Consider the following 16,085-nt stretch of genomic DNA (forward strand, 5'->3'; position numbering starts at 1 on the left):
TTATAACAAAAATAATATATATATATATATATATATATATATACACACACACAAACTCTTATAAGATTATCTAGATCAATTTTGTGAAACGAATATTTTATTTAAGTCATGTTTTATTATTAATATAAATAAAATTAACTTGTTTAACATAGAATCTACTAATAAATAAATAAATGCTTACGTGTATGTATGAGATTAGTATTTATTATAATCAAATCAAATCACAAATATTGGTTTACGTTTAGTTCATATTATATCAGAAAAAGATATATATTTATTTTGAAAAAATAATAATAATTTTCCATAGTATATATATAAAAAATAGTAGTATTAATTTTCTATAAAAACATCTCTCTTTCTCTATAAATCTCCACGAATAAATCACTCGACACATTCCCAACTTTAGTCAATATATACTGGTTCTTGTTTTCCTGCCAATATGGAAGCTCTCTCTTTACTAAAATACTGGCGCAGCGGCGGTGACGGTGGCGGAGGAGGATGCCCAACACGTGTCGTGGAACAAGACTCCTCACCTATCCCTACCATCGTCACTGCCACCATGAGTCCTTGCTCCTCCGATGGAGAAGATGGACCATACTTCGACCTCGAGTTCACACTCCCTGAAGATGAAACCGACGCCGAAGAAGATGAGACAACGCCAAAATGCAGCGGAAATGATTATACAATAACAGAAAATGGAGATGGAACTGAGGATGGGTCCCGCGCGGAAGAAGAATCGGAGCATGAAAATACGGTCGAATCTTCAAGCATTTTGCTGAATGTTTCCGAAGAAACCTCGTACAGCTTTCCAGTTTCTTTACTGAAGTCAGCGACCAAAATCCGTGTTCTTTTGTTCAAGTTCAAGAGATCGAAATCTGGAAAGTCGGAGAATAATGAGACTTTTGGGCGAGAAAATGCGGAATCCGTGATAATTCAAGAAAATCATTGTACTAAAACGAGTGGTAAGTTTTTTACTGTGAAATTTAAGGCGGAGGAGGTGAAAGCCCCGCTTATCTCTCTGTTTACCAGAGATCATAATCCTAAGGAGAAACAGGGAAAAGGGATAAAGAATAATGAGGAGAATTTGGATTTTAGTAGAGTTTCAGACGACAAAAAGTTGATCCAAAAGTATTTGAAAATGGTGAAACCTTTATACATCCGTGTTTCAAAACGCTACGTCGAGAAACTGAAGTTTTCCGTGCAGCCGAGCTTCTCGGGTTCAAAGGGTGATAGCGCAGCTTCTTCTCCGCCATGTGTGGCGGCGATGGTGGAAGAAGAACCGGGAGCGGCTGAGGCCGTTGACGCGACTCGTTTAGCTCAAGTGAATGGAATGCAAACTGCAGGGCCGAAAGTAATGCAGAAGCAGTTGGGCAAAATCCGTTCAGCGTCAGCAGCGTCTCCGCCGGTGAAGATGGCGGCGTCGGACCGCCGCGATGACTCGCTTTTGCAGGTGCAGGACGGGATTCAAGACGCCATTCTACATTGTAAGAGATCCTTTCAACGCCTGTAGAGCTGTAGATATAAAATTAATCTCCACTTTCTTGAAATTTAATTAGGTGTTTTGATTAAATTTCTTATATTATAATTTTGTAAATAAATATGTTTTCTGATTGACTTTCACAGTTCCCATTTGTAGACTGATCCAGCTTGGATTTTTAACTTTTATTAGCATTGGGTAATTAGTACCTAGTTATTATTATTATTATTGTAAATTTAATTAAACAAAGTAAATAATTAGAGATTGTCAGAGTGGTTAAATTAGGGTTAAAATCATGCACTTGGGTTTGTGATCTTTTCGATTTGAATTCAGCTTGGGTTTTAAAAATATTGGGTCAATTTTATTTTTTGATGCAAACAAAACGACATGTAGTTACTCGAATATGAATAATTAAAACTCGAATTCGACTCAAGTGATATCAAATCAAATTGGAGTTAACTTTTGACCAAAATGTTCACGAATAGTTGGACTCATTTGCACTCCTCGTAAGAAGAATATTTCCTAGTGTTCTTGGAAATATATGAAAAATATAGTTTATATATCATCATTCCACAAATCAAACTGTATAGATGATCATTTTACTGTTTAATTTTAAGTGAGTATTTTAAGATTTTTTTAGATAGTAGGTTAAGGTTTGAGTGTTTAATGTTTTGAGATAGGAAGTCGTATGATGTTAAAATTATTTCTAAAAATGGATATCCATATCCTATAGATTAGCTTAAAGTTCAAGCCCGAACTCTCTGGCCCATCTCCAACTAAAGTAGAAGACTCATCATAGACTCAAATATTCTCCTATAAATATGAGGTTTGAGTGTCTTATTTATTCATTGAATGTATTGTTTTCAGTAGCACATTTAGCTACTCTCTCTTTGTATCCTCAAGTCAGAGTGTCGGAGGGGCTACGACGGGACATCCTCCCGGTCCCCTTCTAACAGTCTTCTTCGTGATTTCTGGCTTAGGGTAAATTCGAAACCTGCGTCTGGACTAATGTCATATGTCCGAAATCAAACCCTAAATTTTCAATGAATATAAGATATATTATTATATAATAATGATGTAATAATAAAAAAATAAAAATATATCTTAAAAGGGGTTTAAAAATATCATTCACTTTTCGTCTCTCTCTAATTTCCTACACGGGGATTCGTGAAATGGTGGGAGACGTCAAATTTGTCTTTCTCGGTGGATATGTAATGCCTCAAAAGAGATGTCTCACAAAGTAACTCACTTTTCCTTTGTGTTTGCCTCACGGTTTGTCTTCATCAATAAGCTTGCTTGTTTTCAAATTTTTTATTAAGATTTATTATAATTGAGATTCAGACGTCATAATATCTCGTCCTAAATTTGAGATCTTGATATCATATTTAAAAAAACATCACAACATCCATCAATAGATATTTGATAAACTGATTTTTAATAAAATTAAATACGATAAAAACACACGAATTTGCAAAATTGTCAAAATAATGATATTTTTTTACTTTATATCATATAGAATTAAAAAAAAATTTATTAGCCTCCCAGCAGTGGCGGAGCTACAGTAAAGAGTTAAAAAAAATTATATATAAATTTTGTATATATTTGGATTAATATAATATTAGTTCGGGTAGATCAATTTAAAATATTAAAAGATTTTAGAGTTTAAAATTTTAATTCGGATAGAACTATATTCCTGACTCCGCCACTATCTTCGAGTGATACAAAGGTCACAATAAAATATTTTGTACCGATCGAGGGGAAATCAAATAATCTATGGCCATGTGAAACCCGTTTTGGTCACGTAGGTTTATTAATCCACTTAGAATAAACAACCTCCACATGGCTTATGTTGTCTTCCCATGATTTTGAAGATCGTTTCAAGACAAGATAATTCAGGGATTGAGAGATGCTGTCACAAGATCGTCGCGAACAAATTACACAAAGTTGAACTTACAAACATAGAAACCATATGAGAAGAATATACCGTTTCAAATTCTGATAGGAATGAAAAAGACTTTTCCTAGGTTATTGTGGCACACCCTCGGGGGAGTCGGATTGACTGATGAAATGTGCGCGAGGAAATTAATAAAGTAAATACCTTGTTTTAAAACGAGAAAAATACATTAATTTTTAAGTCGACATGTTTAGATTTTAGTCATTTGATTTGTCAATATTTGTTTTCATCCAGCAACATGGATTCTTTTGTTTCGATTTGTTTTTTGCCTGAAACCACTAAACACACGAATATTATTTATTTGCCTGATAGTTTTTTATTGTCCTATTTTTTGGCTTAATGAATTTTAATATATATAAAATATATTTTTATTCTCTATAATTTATAAAATATTCCATTGATTCGTATATTCACTTTATAAAATAATGAATATTTAAAAATTTATCTATAAATGGATATATCTATACTTTTGGTCGAATGAAATTCAATGTGAAAGTGATGCTTAAATTAGATTCCTTTGTAGACTTTTGTAAGATTGATGTGAAAAGAAAATAAAAAAATTCAATAAAAGACACAGAGGCAGACAAAGGTTGGTGTTCAGTTCTTTTATTTGTAGGCAGATATTGGAATTTAACAAGAAAAGGGTCTTTTTTATAATGGCTTTGTAATTATAGTAAGAGAGGACAAAAGTATTCGACTAAATGCATCAGGAAATTTTTTCACTTGCCTTTAATATTGATTAGCTTGGTGTCTTTGTTACCAATTGTTTGTTATGTTAATAAAATCAATTGGGTTTAGCACTGTTGAGGTCCAAAATATTGATTATGTTTGCAGAATATCAAGCTCATTAGACGTTCTTAAAAATCTATAAATCGAGGAATTTCCTGATAATTCAAGGGGACTATCATTTTGATAAAAGTTCTCTGAGTTTTCTTTACTGACTGGAGCGTTGAAGTGTCTATGTCGGAACTCTCCCGACACCTACTTAACGAGTGTTCGTGACGCAGGTGACGCCATGCAAATTAATTGTATATTGCCTACGTGGATCCGTTTACCAGCCAGATGAGCTCATTTACCAGCCAAGTGGACCAGTTTACTAACTAGTCGGATCTCGCGTCTGTAGTCTATGCGACTCATTAATTTTAACTTGCATCATGACTATTTTTTAAATAACAATATTATCCTCATCTAGCTAAACAAATTAATTTTCGAACGAAAGTACTATCGGTCTTACATAATCATTTATATAAAAAAAATAAAATTCAGTATGTTATCCACACAATAATTTTACAAATGATAACAAAATAATTACGAATATTTTAAACACATATTTTTTCGTTAGTCTAATTATTAAATTTAACTCCAATAAAAACTATTCATACAAAATAAATTGTACATACACGTAACACTTGCATAATATCATATTAAAGTTAAACCATGTATTGAATATGAAAGGAATTTTATTCCTTAATATATTTTCTTTTTAATATCTTTAATGTTTTGTCTTTTTAGACATGAGAAATTGATGATATGATCTCGTGTAGATTTAATATTTGATATGAGACTATCTTTAAGATATGATATCATAATATCTTTAAGATATGATATCCTTGTTTTAAAAAGAGTTTGTTTTCCTAATGAAATGTTTTTTTTTTCTATGTTTTAATAGGACTCAAAGGAGAAGAAAAAGGGAGAGACCGAGAGCATAAAAATCCTGGAGAGACGAATTCATACAAAGAGTTTTCGAGATTGAAGCAATCTCGTGCCATTGTTAAAGTGTTGCTGTGAAGTGCTGATAACATCTGAAGACAACGCCTATCACTGTTTAGATTAGTGTGTCGATTTTTGAAGACTTTTCACTTCTCAGTTGATGCATCCTCTGTATAGTGGTTATACGGGTTGTTAGAGGTTTAGGATGCAATTGTTTTTTTACTCGCCTTAATTAGGGAGTTGTTTTATTCTTTCACTAGTATTGATTTTTGTAAACTTACAAGTTTTTCTAGTGAATTATTTTGTCCTGAGGCACCGCGCAAGTATTTTATACTTTGCATAATTTATATCTCGTTTCTCGTATTATTATCATTCCAGTTGCGTGTTAATGTGTTAAACTATAATTTCCGCTGCATGTTGTCGTGGGTGTTACAACACCTACGCACAACACCTACGCACAACACCTACATTCTGATACACACAACACTCACCCTCATCACATTTACACTGTGAAAACGGAACTTTCAATTGGTATCAGAGCCTCCACTTGACGCTACTAAGTGAGATCATGTTTTGTTTTCACAGGTGAAAAAGGATTATGGAAGCATCAACAAACACTGTTTTTAGACCTCCCGTGTTAGATGGATCAAATTATGCATTGTGGAAAAGTAAAGATGAGGGTTTTTATTAAATCCATTGAAGAAAGAGCTTGGCAACGTGTACTTGATGGTTGGAGTCCTCCAAAGAGTGAGGATGCCGATGGAGACACTCGGCTCAAACCTGAAAGTACATGGACAATCGATGAAGTGCAAACTTCAAATTTTAATTCTAAGGCTCTCAATTCTATATTTTCGTCTGTTGACACAAGGATGTTCAATCTAATCACCAATTGTGTCTGTGCCAAAGAAGCTTGAGATATGCTTCAGAAACATTGTGAAGGATCCGAGAGTGTGCGCAAAACTAGACTAAGGATGGTGGCATCAAAATTTGAAAGCTTGAGAATGGAGGACAAGGAGTCTATTCTTGAGTATGATAGCCGTTTGAGACAACTTTATAATGAAGCTCACAGTCTTGGAGACCCCATGTCCAGTGAAAGATTGGTGAACAAAGTTTTAAGATCTCTTCATGAGAGATTTAATGTCAAAGTTTGTGCAATTGAAAAATCTAAAGACACTTCAACAATCAACCTGGATGAATTAATAAGTTCTCTCAGAACTTTTGAGATGAATCTTGATTTATAAAAGAAGGATAAAGGGAAGACAATAGCCCTTGAAGTTTCAACCGACTCTTATGATGAAATCCTTCAAATATCTAAAGAGGTGAATGAGTCTGATTTAGGTGAAGATTCTATCTCTCTAATTACTAAGAAATTTGGTGATTACTTGAAGAAAATGAGAGAGAAGAAGAAAATTGGACAAAAATCTGTGTTGCCCAATATCACCACTTCTGCAAAAGCTCAAAAGTTTACTCCTATGAAATGACAATTTCGACCAAGGAATGAATTGCAAATCCAATCAAATGTTAGAAATATGCATTCAGTGCAATGTAGAGAGTGTTCTGGATTTGGACACTATGCCAATGAGTGTGCCAATCGACTTCGGAGAAACAAAGGCATGGCTGTCACTTTGAGTGATGAAGAGTCTGATGATGATCAAGGATCAAATGAATCTGAAAATCACACATCGTTTTCTGCTGTGATCAGGGAGAAACGTTTAATGCAAATCAATTCTTTGGGTGTTGCCACAGGTGTTGCAATATCTGGTCGCAACATCTCTTCAAATTCAGTGTGTCTTAATTCTACAACCCTTGGTGAATCAAGTCAGTCTGAAACCCAAGAAGTAGATGATGATGAAGTCACTCTGGAAAGTGTGCAGACAATATATGAAGAATTGTATGAAGACTGGATCAAAAGAAATAAAGTGAATGCAATTCTCTCCAAAGAGAACACTGAGCTGAAGTCACAAGTATCACGACTTGAAGTAATCTTAAGAAAGAAAGATTTGGAATTATGCAAAGTCAAGGAGGAGCTTGGAGAAGCAACTCAAATTCTTGCTAAGCTTAATTCAAGTTCATCCAAACTTGATTCACTCTTGATGATTGGAAAGAATGACAAAGCTGGACTTGGTTATATGAATAACCTGTTTGAAACTGGAGAATCTTCCAATACTGAAAGAAAACCAACTGTCTTTGTCAAAGAAAGTGTTGAAATCTCTAATGCTACACACACTGAAAAATGTGTCTCATCAAAAAGGCAAATATCTACCAAGAAGTCCAAGTCGAGGAAACGCCACTTTATCTGCCACTATTGTTTTAGATCTGGACATATCAAACCCTACTGTTTTAAACTGAGAGATGACTACAAGAGATGAGAATCTGAACAGGTGTTGCCTCAGGTATTGTACAACATCCGGCACAACACTGCCAATAGGAAACTATCGGTAAAAAGGGTTTGGGTGCCAAAGGCTAATATTCAATGTTCTGTTATCTACACTTCATTAAAGATTAACATTGCAGGAATATGGTACTTTGACAGTGGCTGTTCACGCCACATGACAGGTTCGAAAGACCATTTGATTGACTATGTTGAACTGAGGAATGGTCATGTGACGTATGGTGGTGGTGCTAAAGGAAGAATTGCTGGCAAAGGGACCTTGAATGTTGATGGATTGCCTAACCTACATAATGTGCTTCATGTCGAGGGACTTAACTCAAACTTAATAAGCATAAGTCAACTTTGTGATGATGGTTTACATGTTAAGTTTGATAAAGACAATTGTGAAGTTTTTGATAACACTAATACTTGTATTTTGACAGGTACAAGGTCTGCTGACAACTGTTATCAACTTGGAGAGGACCTTGTGTGCAATCATTCAGAGGTGAGTGAATTAAACTTGTGGCATCAAAAATTGGGTCATGCAAACTTCAAGACATTAAAGAACCTTGGTAAGTACGATGCTGTGAGAGGTATGCCTAATTTATCCTCTGGAATTCCTTATGTTTGTGGTGCATGTCAAAAGGGTAATCAAACACGTGTTCCCCATCAAGTGTTGCAACAATTTGGGACAACACGGTGTCTTGAACTTTTGCACATGGATCTTATGGGTCCAATGGAAGTGGAAAGCCTTGGAGGTAAGAAGTATTCATTTGTTTGTGTGGATGATTTCTCTCGTTTTACATGGGTGAGTTTTCTTAGAGAAAAATCCGACATATTTGCTGCTTTTAAGAAATTACATGCTAAGATTACTAATATACATGATTTAAGGGTTGGTAAAATAAGGACCGACCATGGTAAGGAATTTGAAAATTCACACTATACATCATTCTGTGAAAAGAGGGGGATATATCATGAATTTTCTGCCCCTAAGACTCCTCAACAAAATGGAATAGCCGAAAGGAAGAATATTACATTGCAAGAAATGGCTAGGGTCATGTTGAGTTCAAAGCATATTTCAAAACGATTTTGGGCCGAGGCCTTAAACACAGCATGTCATATTTCAAATCGTGTGTACCTAATGAGTGGTTCTAATATGACATCCTATGAAATTATCATGGGAAAGAGGCCAAACCTAAAGTACTTTCATGTTTTTGGGTGTGTATGTTATGTTTTAAATGACCGAGACCATCTTGCAAAGTTTGATTCAAAAAGTGATAAGTGTTTATTCCTTGGTTATTCATCCAATAGTCGTGCATATCACATGTATAATCTTAGAACAAGAACGACTATGGAATCTATTAACGTTGTTTTTGATGATCTTGCAGATCTAACATGAAAAACAATCGAGGATGAAGTTGATGGGCTACTGAACATAAGTGAGACACTGCCTAACACAGATGTTGTACCCGGTGTTGTAACACCTGAGACAACACCTGCACTGGCAGAATCAAATGATGAACCGGGAGAGAATGCTGTAAATGATGATGATGTAACCAATGAAGGGATTGATATTCCCAGTTAGATTCAGAAAAATCATCCATCATCTCAGATCATAGGAGAAGCATTTGAAGGAATGCAAACTAGAAGAAAGGAGAAAGTAGATTATCGAAAAATGATTGGTCTAGTATGCATGACTTCCGTGTACTTTCAAGTAAGTCATCCTTGTTTTATTTCACTCATTGAACCCAAAAATATAAATGAAGCCTTAAAAGATGAATTTTGGGTCAATGCGATGCATGAGGAACTTGAACAATTTGTTAGGAATGATGTGTGGGATTTGGTTCCTAGACCTAATAATGTGAATGTTATTGGAACCAAATGGATATTTAAGAACAAAACTGATGAATCTGGAATTGTTGTGAGAAATAGAGCAAGGCTAGTTGCTCAAGGGTATACACAAATTGAAGGGATTGATTTTGATGAGACATTTGCCCCTGTTGCCCGAATTGAATCAGTCCGACTTTTACTTGCCATTGCTTGTCACATGGACATAAAACTATATCAAATGGATGTGAAAAGTGCATTTTTGAACGGCATTTTGAATGAGGAAGCTTATGTAAGCCAACCTAAAGGATTTGAAGATCCACACCACCCGGACCATGTCTACAAGTTGAAGAAGGCACTTTATGGACTGAAACAAGGTCCACGAGCATGGTATGATAGGCTTACTGAATATCTGCTTGACTTAGGCTTCAAACGAGGTGAGGTTGATAAAACCCTTTTTATTCAAAAGTCTAAGCATGATATTCTTGTGTGTCAAATTTATGTGGATGACATCATTTTTGGCGCTTCTTCTCAAAAGCATGTTGATGCTTTTGTTAAATGCATGTCTACCACATTTGAAATGAGCATGGTAGGAGAATTAAGTTTCTTTCTTGGATTGCAAATTAAACAAATGCATGATGGTATTTTCTGTGTCAATCCAAGTATGCTAAGAATTTGGTAAAGAAATTTTCTGCCGAGAACACTAAACACATGAAAACTCCAATGGGATCGACTGAAAAATTGTCTAAAGACGATGTTGCCACAGGTGTTGACAACACCCAGTATCGCAACATCATTGGCAGTCTTTTTTACTTGAGTGCAAGTCGTCCCGACATCATGTTTAGTGTATGTTTGTGTGTCAGGTACCAGGCTGATCCTAAAGTAACTCATTTAAAAGTTGTCAAAAGAATTTTGAGATATATAGCTGAGACAGTTGACTTAGGTTTGTGGTACTCCAAAGAAACAAACACCAATTTAGTGGGTTTTAGTGATGCTGACTGGGCTGAAAATCTAGATGATAGGAAGAGTACCACTGGTGGATGTTTTTATCTTTGTAACAATTTGGTGTCATGATATAGTAGAAAGCAAAATTGTGTGTCTCTGTCCACTGCTGAATCTGAATATGTTGCTGCTGCTAGTTGCTGCTCACAACTCTTGTGGATGAATCAAATGATTAAAGATTATGGTTTCAACAGTGACACCTTAATTGTATACTGAATGGTGTGCTCTCAGTTGAGAATCAAACTTTCTCTCAAAATTTTCTAAAGTGTGGATTATGCTCAATCTAAGTCATTAAGTAGTTGAGAATGTTCGTGTATCACGTGATCTTGTCCAATATGGAAAATGACTTGGAAAAATCTTGAGCAATAAGGTGAAAAATAGAAAAGAGGAGAAAAATAGAATAAAAAAAATGTTTAGAAGAAAATGGAAAAGGCTACCTAGAGGAGTCCAATGAAGACCGTTCTTCTAGTGTGGGAGCTACCACTTATAAGTCAAAATACAGATGAAAAAAGCTACCTAGAGGAGTCCAATGAAGACCGTTTTTCTAGAGTGGGAGCTACCATGTCTGAATTAAAAATGTTCAAGAAAGTTCAAGTCCAAATTGTGAGTGTTGCCAGGAGGTGTTGCCAACACCCAATTACAGACAGATCACAGTTTGATCACATGCTTGCGTATTTCATCTTTGATCATATTTTAGGCATAAATTTAAGTCATTCATTCTGATGTTATGTGAATTCATCAAGTCCAGTGGGCTATCAGATTTTAATTCATGAAATACGAAGAAAACCCTAACCAACTTAATTCTGAAATATCTTGATCTCTGACTGTTTGTGGGGTTAATTCGACGTGGTGTTTTATCCTGACTGATTTCTTGAAATAATGATTGCACTGTTTCAGAAAGTTACCGTTGGGTGAAAGTAAAAATTGGTTTGGAAAGGTGCTGAAGTTGCGGCTCAACAGAATGTTATCGTTGGAGAGTTGTGCTTAAATAATTAGGAATGGTTGAGGAATAACTTTACCGTTTATTATTTTTCCTCACATTCTAAAATTTCTCCTGCCCTCACTATTCATTTTTTTTGGCGCAAATTATCTCTGTTCTTCGCGATTTTCTGTGTTCTTCGAACTACTCTACTTCTTTTGTTCTTGATTTCGCAGATGGCTGGCTTCGATCGTCACGACATTAGGAGTGAAATGGCTGCGAGCATGCGTGGAGAGGCACCTGACACAACACCCACCGCCGAAGCCAATGTTGAGGGCCTGGAAATTGTGGGTGTGCCAGAAGAACCAAGTCCGCTGGAAATAATCGCCCCTGGTGAACCTGGGAACGAGATCAACGTTGAGAATCCACCGGACTTTGAAGCCCTGAATAAAGCTTTTCCCACTGCTCCTATGCCCCGAAGGTCAAAGAGACAAGCAGGATTCGATCCTGACTTTGTTCCAACAAAGAAGCCTCGGGCATCTACTTCCTCAAATCTTCTGGACCCTGATTTCTCATCTGGAGATGACTCCGATGATGATGATTTTGAGTTGGTGGCTCGCCCCAAACCAACTGTTGCTGCAAAGGAACCAGTTCTACTTCTGATGTTCAAGAGCAAAACCCCGTCACAGGATCCACAAAATGTTGCAGAAGAAAGATTTATGCTGAGCCTGAAGAAGATGAACAATCTCTGGCCGAGTTTCTTGCTCAACTTAAAGAAGAAAAGGCTGCCAAAAAACAAATTTCTAAGGATGATGAACCTGATTTAGAAATGATGAGGGAATTTGAGGAAAACCGGCCTGAAGCTTCTGATGATTCCTCTTCATCCTCTGTATCTGATTTTGAATCTGAGAAACAAAATGATGCTGAATCTGAAGATATTGGCTCTGAAGAAAGTGAGTCTTCTGAAGATGTTGCTGCTACTGCTGCCGGTGTTGAGGTGGATGTTGACAACACCGAGCACAATATTGACTCTGCTGACTATGATTTAAGTAAGCCTTTTTCCCTCAAGTTTTATTCTGAGGAGGCCTTGGCATTGTGGCCCCTGTTTATTGAGAGAGAGCTGATTGAGGAGAAAAATATTGATGTTGATGCATATGGGAAACACAACTTGATTGAGTTTTTAAAGAACCGAAGGTTGCTCTCCACTGTCACTACTGTTATGCCCTACTGCCGCCGTGTTGTGTTGGAATTCTACTGCAATCTCCTGGGCAGTGTTGAAGATGAGGAATCGGTGAAGTATGGGAGAGTGTTTGTTCGTGATCGTATCTACAAGTTCTCACCTTCTGTGATCAATGCATTCTACAACACTCCTGATATTGAGGAAGTTGAAGAGAATCTGGACATAAATGTTGTAACCTCTGTGCTCACTGGAGGCCTGATCAAAGTGTCTCCTGACCATCCCAAGAAGTTGAGTGCTGTCAATCTCACTTCGTTTTTCTCTGTGCTGCACAAGACCTCAATTTGGAATTGGACACCGTCAACCAATTCTACTGTTGTGGCTAGATCTCAGGCCCTGGTGTTGTTTTCTATTGGTACTGGACGTGCCTTTAACTTTGGGAAGCTGATGTTTAAGACAGCATTGCAATATGCTGAAGGAGACTTCAAGAAAACCAAGCTGCCTTACCCTTCACTGATTTATGGAATCTTGGAATCTCAAGGTTTCATTAGGGATATTGATGAAGATCAATGTCCTGTCGGAGATTCTCTTAAGATTTCTCCTGCTTATTTCAAAGGCAACAGAAAGATCGATCTGCCTTGGCTGAATTCTAGTGTTGCTCTGGATGTTGGCCACACTGATGATACAACATCTGAGCCTAGTGTCTGAGACTGCTAAACCGCCTCCTACAGATGTCACTCCTACTGGTTATGTAACATTACCTATCTCCTACATTCAAGATCGGATTGCCTATGGTCGACAACAGATTGAAAATGGCAAGAAGACCATTGAACATTATGAAAATCAAGTGGCTGATTATGAGCTTCTGCTGGATGTTGGTGTCCATTCTGGACAAAAAGGGGGAGTAGATACAGCTGGAACTAGTGGAACAAAAATGGCTGATGATGATAATGTTGATAGTAATGAAGGATAATGAGATTCGAGTTTTTCATTTTTCTCTCTTGATGGTTTTAGTACTTTAGTTGTTTTTATTTTCTCTGATCTTAGTTTCTCCTGATTAATGAACTGTTTTGATGTTATGATCTGAATGTTGCAATATCTAACATACAACATCTGTTTTAACTGTGTTTGGTTAACGGTAGAATTCAGGGGTAGTCAACTAAAGTTGGCTGAGTCACTGATTTGCTAACTCAGGGGGAGCTGAGCCGTACAACCATTTTTGGGTTGTTTTGTCCAGAAAAGCAAAAAAGGGGAGATTGAAAGGAATTTTATTCCTTGATATATTTTTCTTTTAATATCTTTAATGTTTTGCCTTTCTAGACATGAGAAATTGATGATATGATCTCGTGTAGATTTAATATTTGATATGAGACTATATTTAAGATAAGATATCATGATATCTTTAAGACATGATATCATGATATCTTTTAGATATGATATCCTTGTTTTAAAAAGAGTTTGTTTTCCTAATGAAATGTTTTTTTTTTCTATGTTTTAATAGGACTCAAAGGAGAAGGAAAAGGGAGAGACCGAGAGCATAAAAATCCTGGAGAGACGAATTCATACAGAGAGTTTTTGAGATCGAAGCAATCTCGTGCCATTGTTAAAGTGTTGCTGTGAAGTGCTGATAACATCTGAAGACAACGCCTAATCACTGTTTAGATTAGTCTGTCGATTTTTGAAGACTTTTCACTTCTCAGTTGATGCATCCTCTGTATAGTGGTTATACGGTTTGTTAGAGGTTTATGATGCAATTGTTTTTTTACTCGCCTTAATTAGGGAGTTGTTTTATTCTTTCACTAGTATTGGTTTTTGTAAACTTACAAGCTTTTCTAGTGAATTAATTTGCCCTGAGGCACCGCGCAAGTATTTTATACTTGTGCATAATTTATATCTCGTCTCTCGTATTGTTATTATTCTAAGTTGCGTGTTAATGTGTTAAACTATAATTTTCGCTGCATGTTGTCGTGGGTGTTACAACAACTATATTCTGATACATACAACACTCACTCTCATCACATTTACACTGTGAAAACGGAACTTTCAGAATATTTTGGTGTGTTGGTATATTAGTTGTTCTTGTGTTTTTCTGATTCTATCCCATCGTTTTTGGGCCTTCGAGCGGGTTTAAAGGTACAAAAAATAATAAAAACAAAATATCTTTTAAGCAATGGTGGTGTTTTGTTTTTCAATAAAAATATAATCTTAATTTAAGAAGATGAGGTTAAAATTGAGTAAGAGTAGGTCTCTTGTGAGACGGCCTCACGAATCTTTATCCTTGAGACAGGTCAATCATACCGATATTCACAATAAAAGTAATATTTTTTCATGGATGACCCAAATAAGAGATCCGTCTCACAAAATACGACCCGTGAGACCGTCTCACACAAGTTTTTGTCATTGAGTAAAATAAAAATAAGTAACACATGAATGATATATAAGATTGACATATATATCTATGAAAGAATAGATTAGTCTAGTGGTTTATTTGGTGTGTATTAAAAGTTAAGGTGATGCCAATCCATAAATCTATTTTGGTGCAGTTTCTGCACCAAATATAACATTCATCTTCAACCCACTTACTTCAAATCTTACACTAAAAAGTATATTCCTAGAATATTCCATTTGTTTACTATTTATTTATAAATTTAACAATATAATTATAATTAATGTTAATATTAGTTATTAAATGTATAATTTTTAAATTTAGTGATATAATTATAATTATATTTTATAATTATTGATGATTTAGTTTGTTTATCTTTATTGTAATTACATATTCTCGGATCCGATTTTCCAAATTATTGACGATTTAGTTTGTTTATCTTTTATTATATTTGCATTTAAATTATCTGAATTCGAATTTGTATTTTTATTTTAACTGTGTACTTGAATGTTTAAATATTATTCAATAAATTTGTGTGTTAGATGTTTAATTATAAAATTTTTTAAAAATATATTTATAAATTTATATAATTAAATATTTTAATTTTTATTATTAAATATCTAATTATTAAAATAATAAAAAATATTATTTAAATATATCTAATTATTAAATTAATATAATAATGATAATATCATATTATTAGATAAATAATATTTATAATTCTTAAATATTTATAATTAAAAAAAAAAAACTTCGCGCAGCATGTCGCACAGGAATGGGAGGTGCGCTATTTTGAAAATAGCACACCTCCATTGGAGCTTCTCCCCTGCGCCAAAATGGATTCACGCCATTTTGGCGCAGGGTTGGAGATGCCCTAACGGATGCAGATTTCCACCTAATAAAAGAAAGAAGAAGAGATTGATCGATATAATCTGTATATAATTATACCGAATGCTAATTTGAGCTAAATAGGAAATACATTGATTTAAAATCGAACCAAACTAAATGTAACTCGATTACGTAAGTTTATTTTTATTTGACATTTTATATAATTAATAAACCTAGTGATGTCTTATTTATTTGTTTAATATGTACCAATGAAATATTATACAAATATAAATATATAAAAAAATCTACTCACTCACAAATTCACCCTTATTTATTTATTTTCTTATATTAAATGATTTTGATTTGACCTTAAAAACACAAAGGTAATATTTTTGCATGTTACCCACAAGAGTTTTTACGTTACAAAATATTAT

The 16,085-nt window shown here is 35.0% G+C and overlaps 1 protein-coding gene across 1 annotated transcript; it reads left to right on the top strand.

Moving 5' to 3' along the window:
- Window positions 1–401: 401 nt before the first annotated feature.
- Window positions 402–1,623, top strand: LOC142533468 (putative membrane-associated kinase regulator 2). The gene has a single exon (XM_075640251.1). The coding sequence runs from the start codon at window positions 440–442 to the stop codon at window positions 1,508–1,510; it is 1,071 nt and encodes a 356-aa protein (XP_075496366.1). The 5' UTR covers window positions 402–439; the 3' UTR covers window positions 1,511–1,623.
- The last annotated feature ends 14,462 nt before the right edge of the window (window positions 1,624–16,085 follow it).

Source organism: Primulina tabacum, chromosome 18 (assembly GCF_025594145.1).
Source record: "Primulina tabacum isolate GXHZ01 chromosome 18, ASM2559414v2, whole genome shotgun sequence".
Lineage (NCBI taxonomy): Eukaryota > Viridiplantae > Streptophyta > Magnoliopsida > Lamiales > Gesneriaceae > Primulina > Primulina tabacum.

Bases quoted from the DNA above. Each gene is read 5' to 3' on its own strand.
- LOC142533468 (XM_075640251.1), top strand. From the start codon at position 440: ATGGAAGCTCTCTCTTTACTAAAATACTGGCGCAGCGGCGGTGACGGT.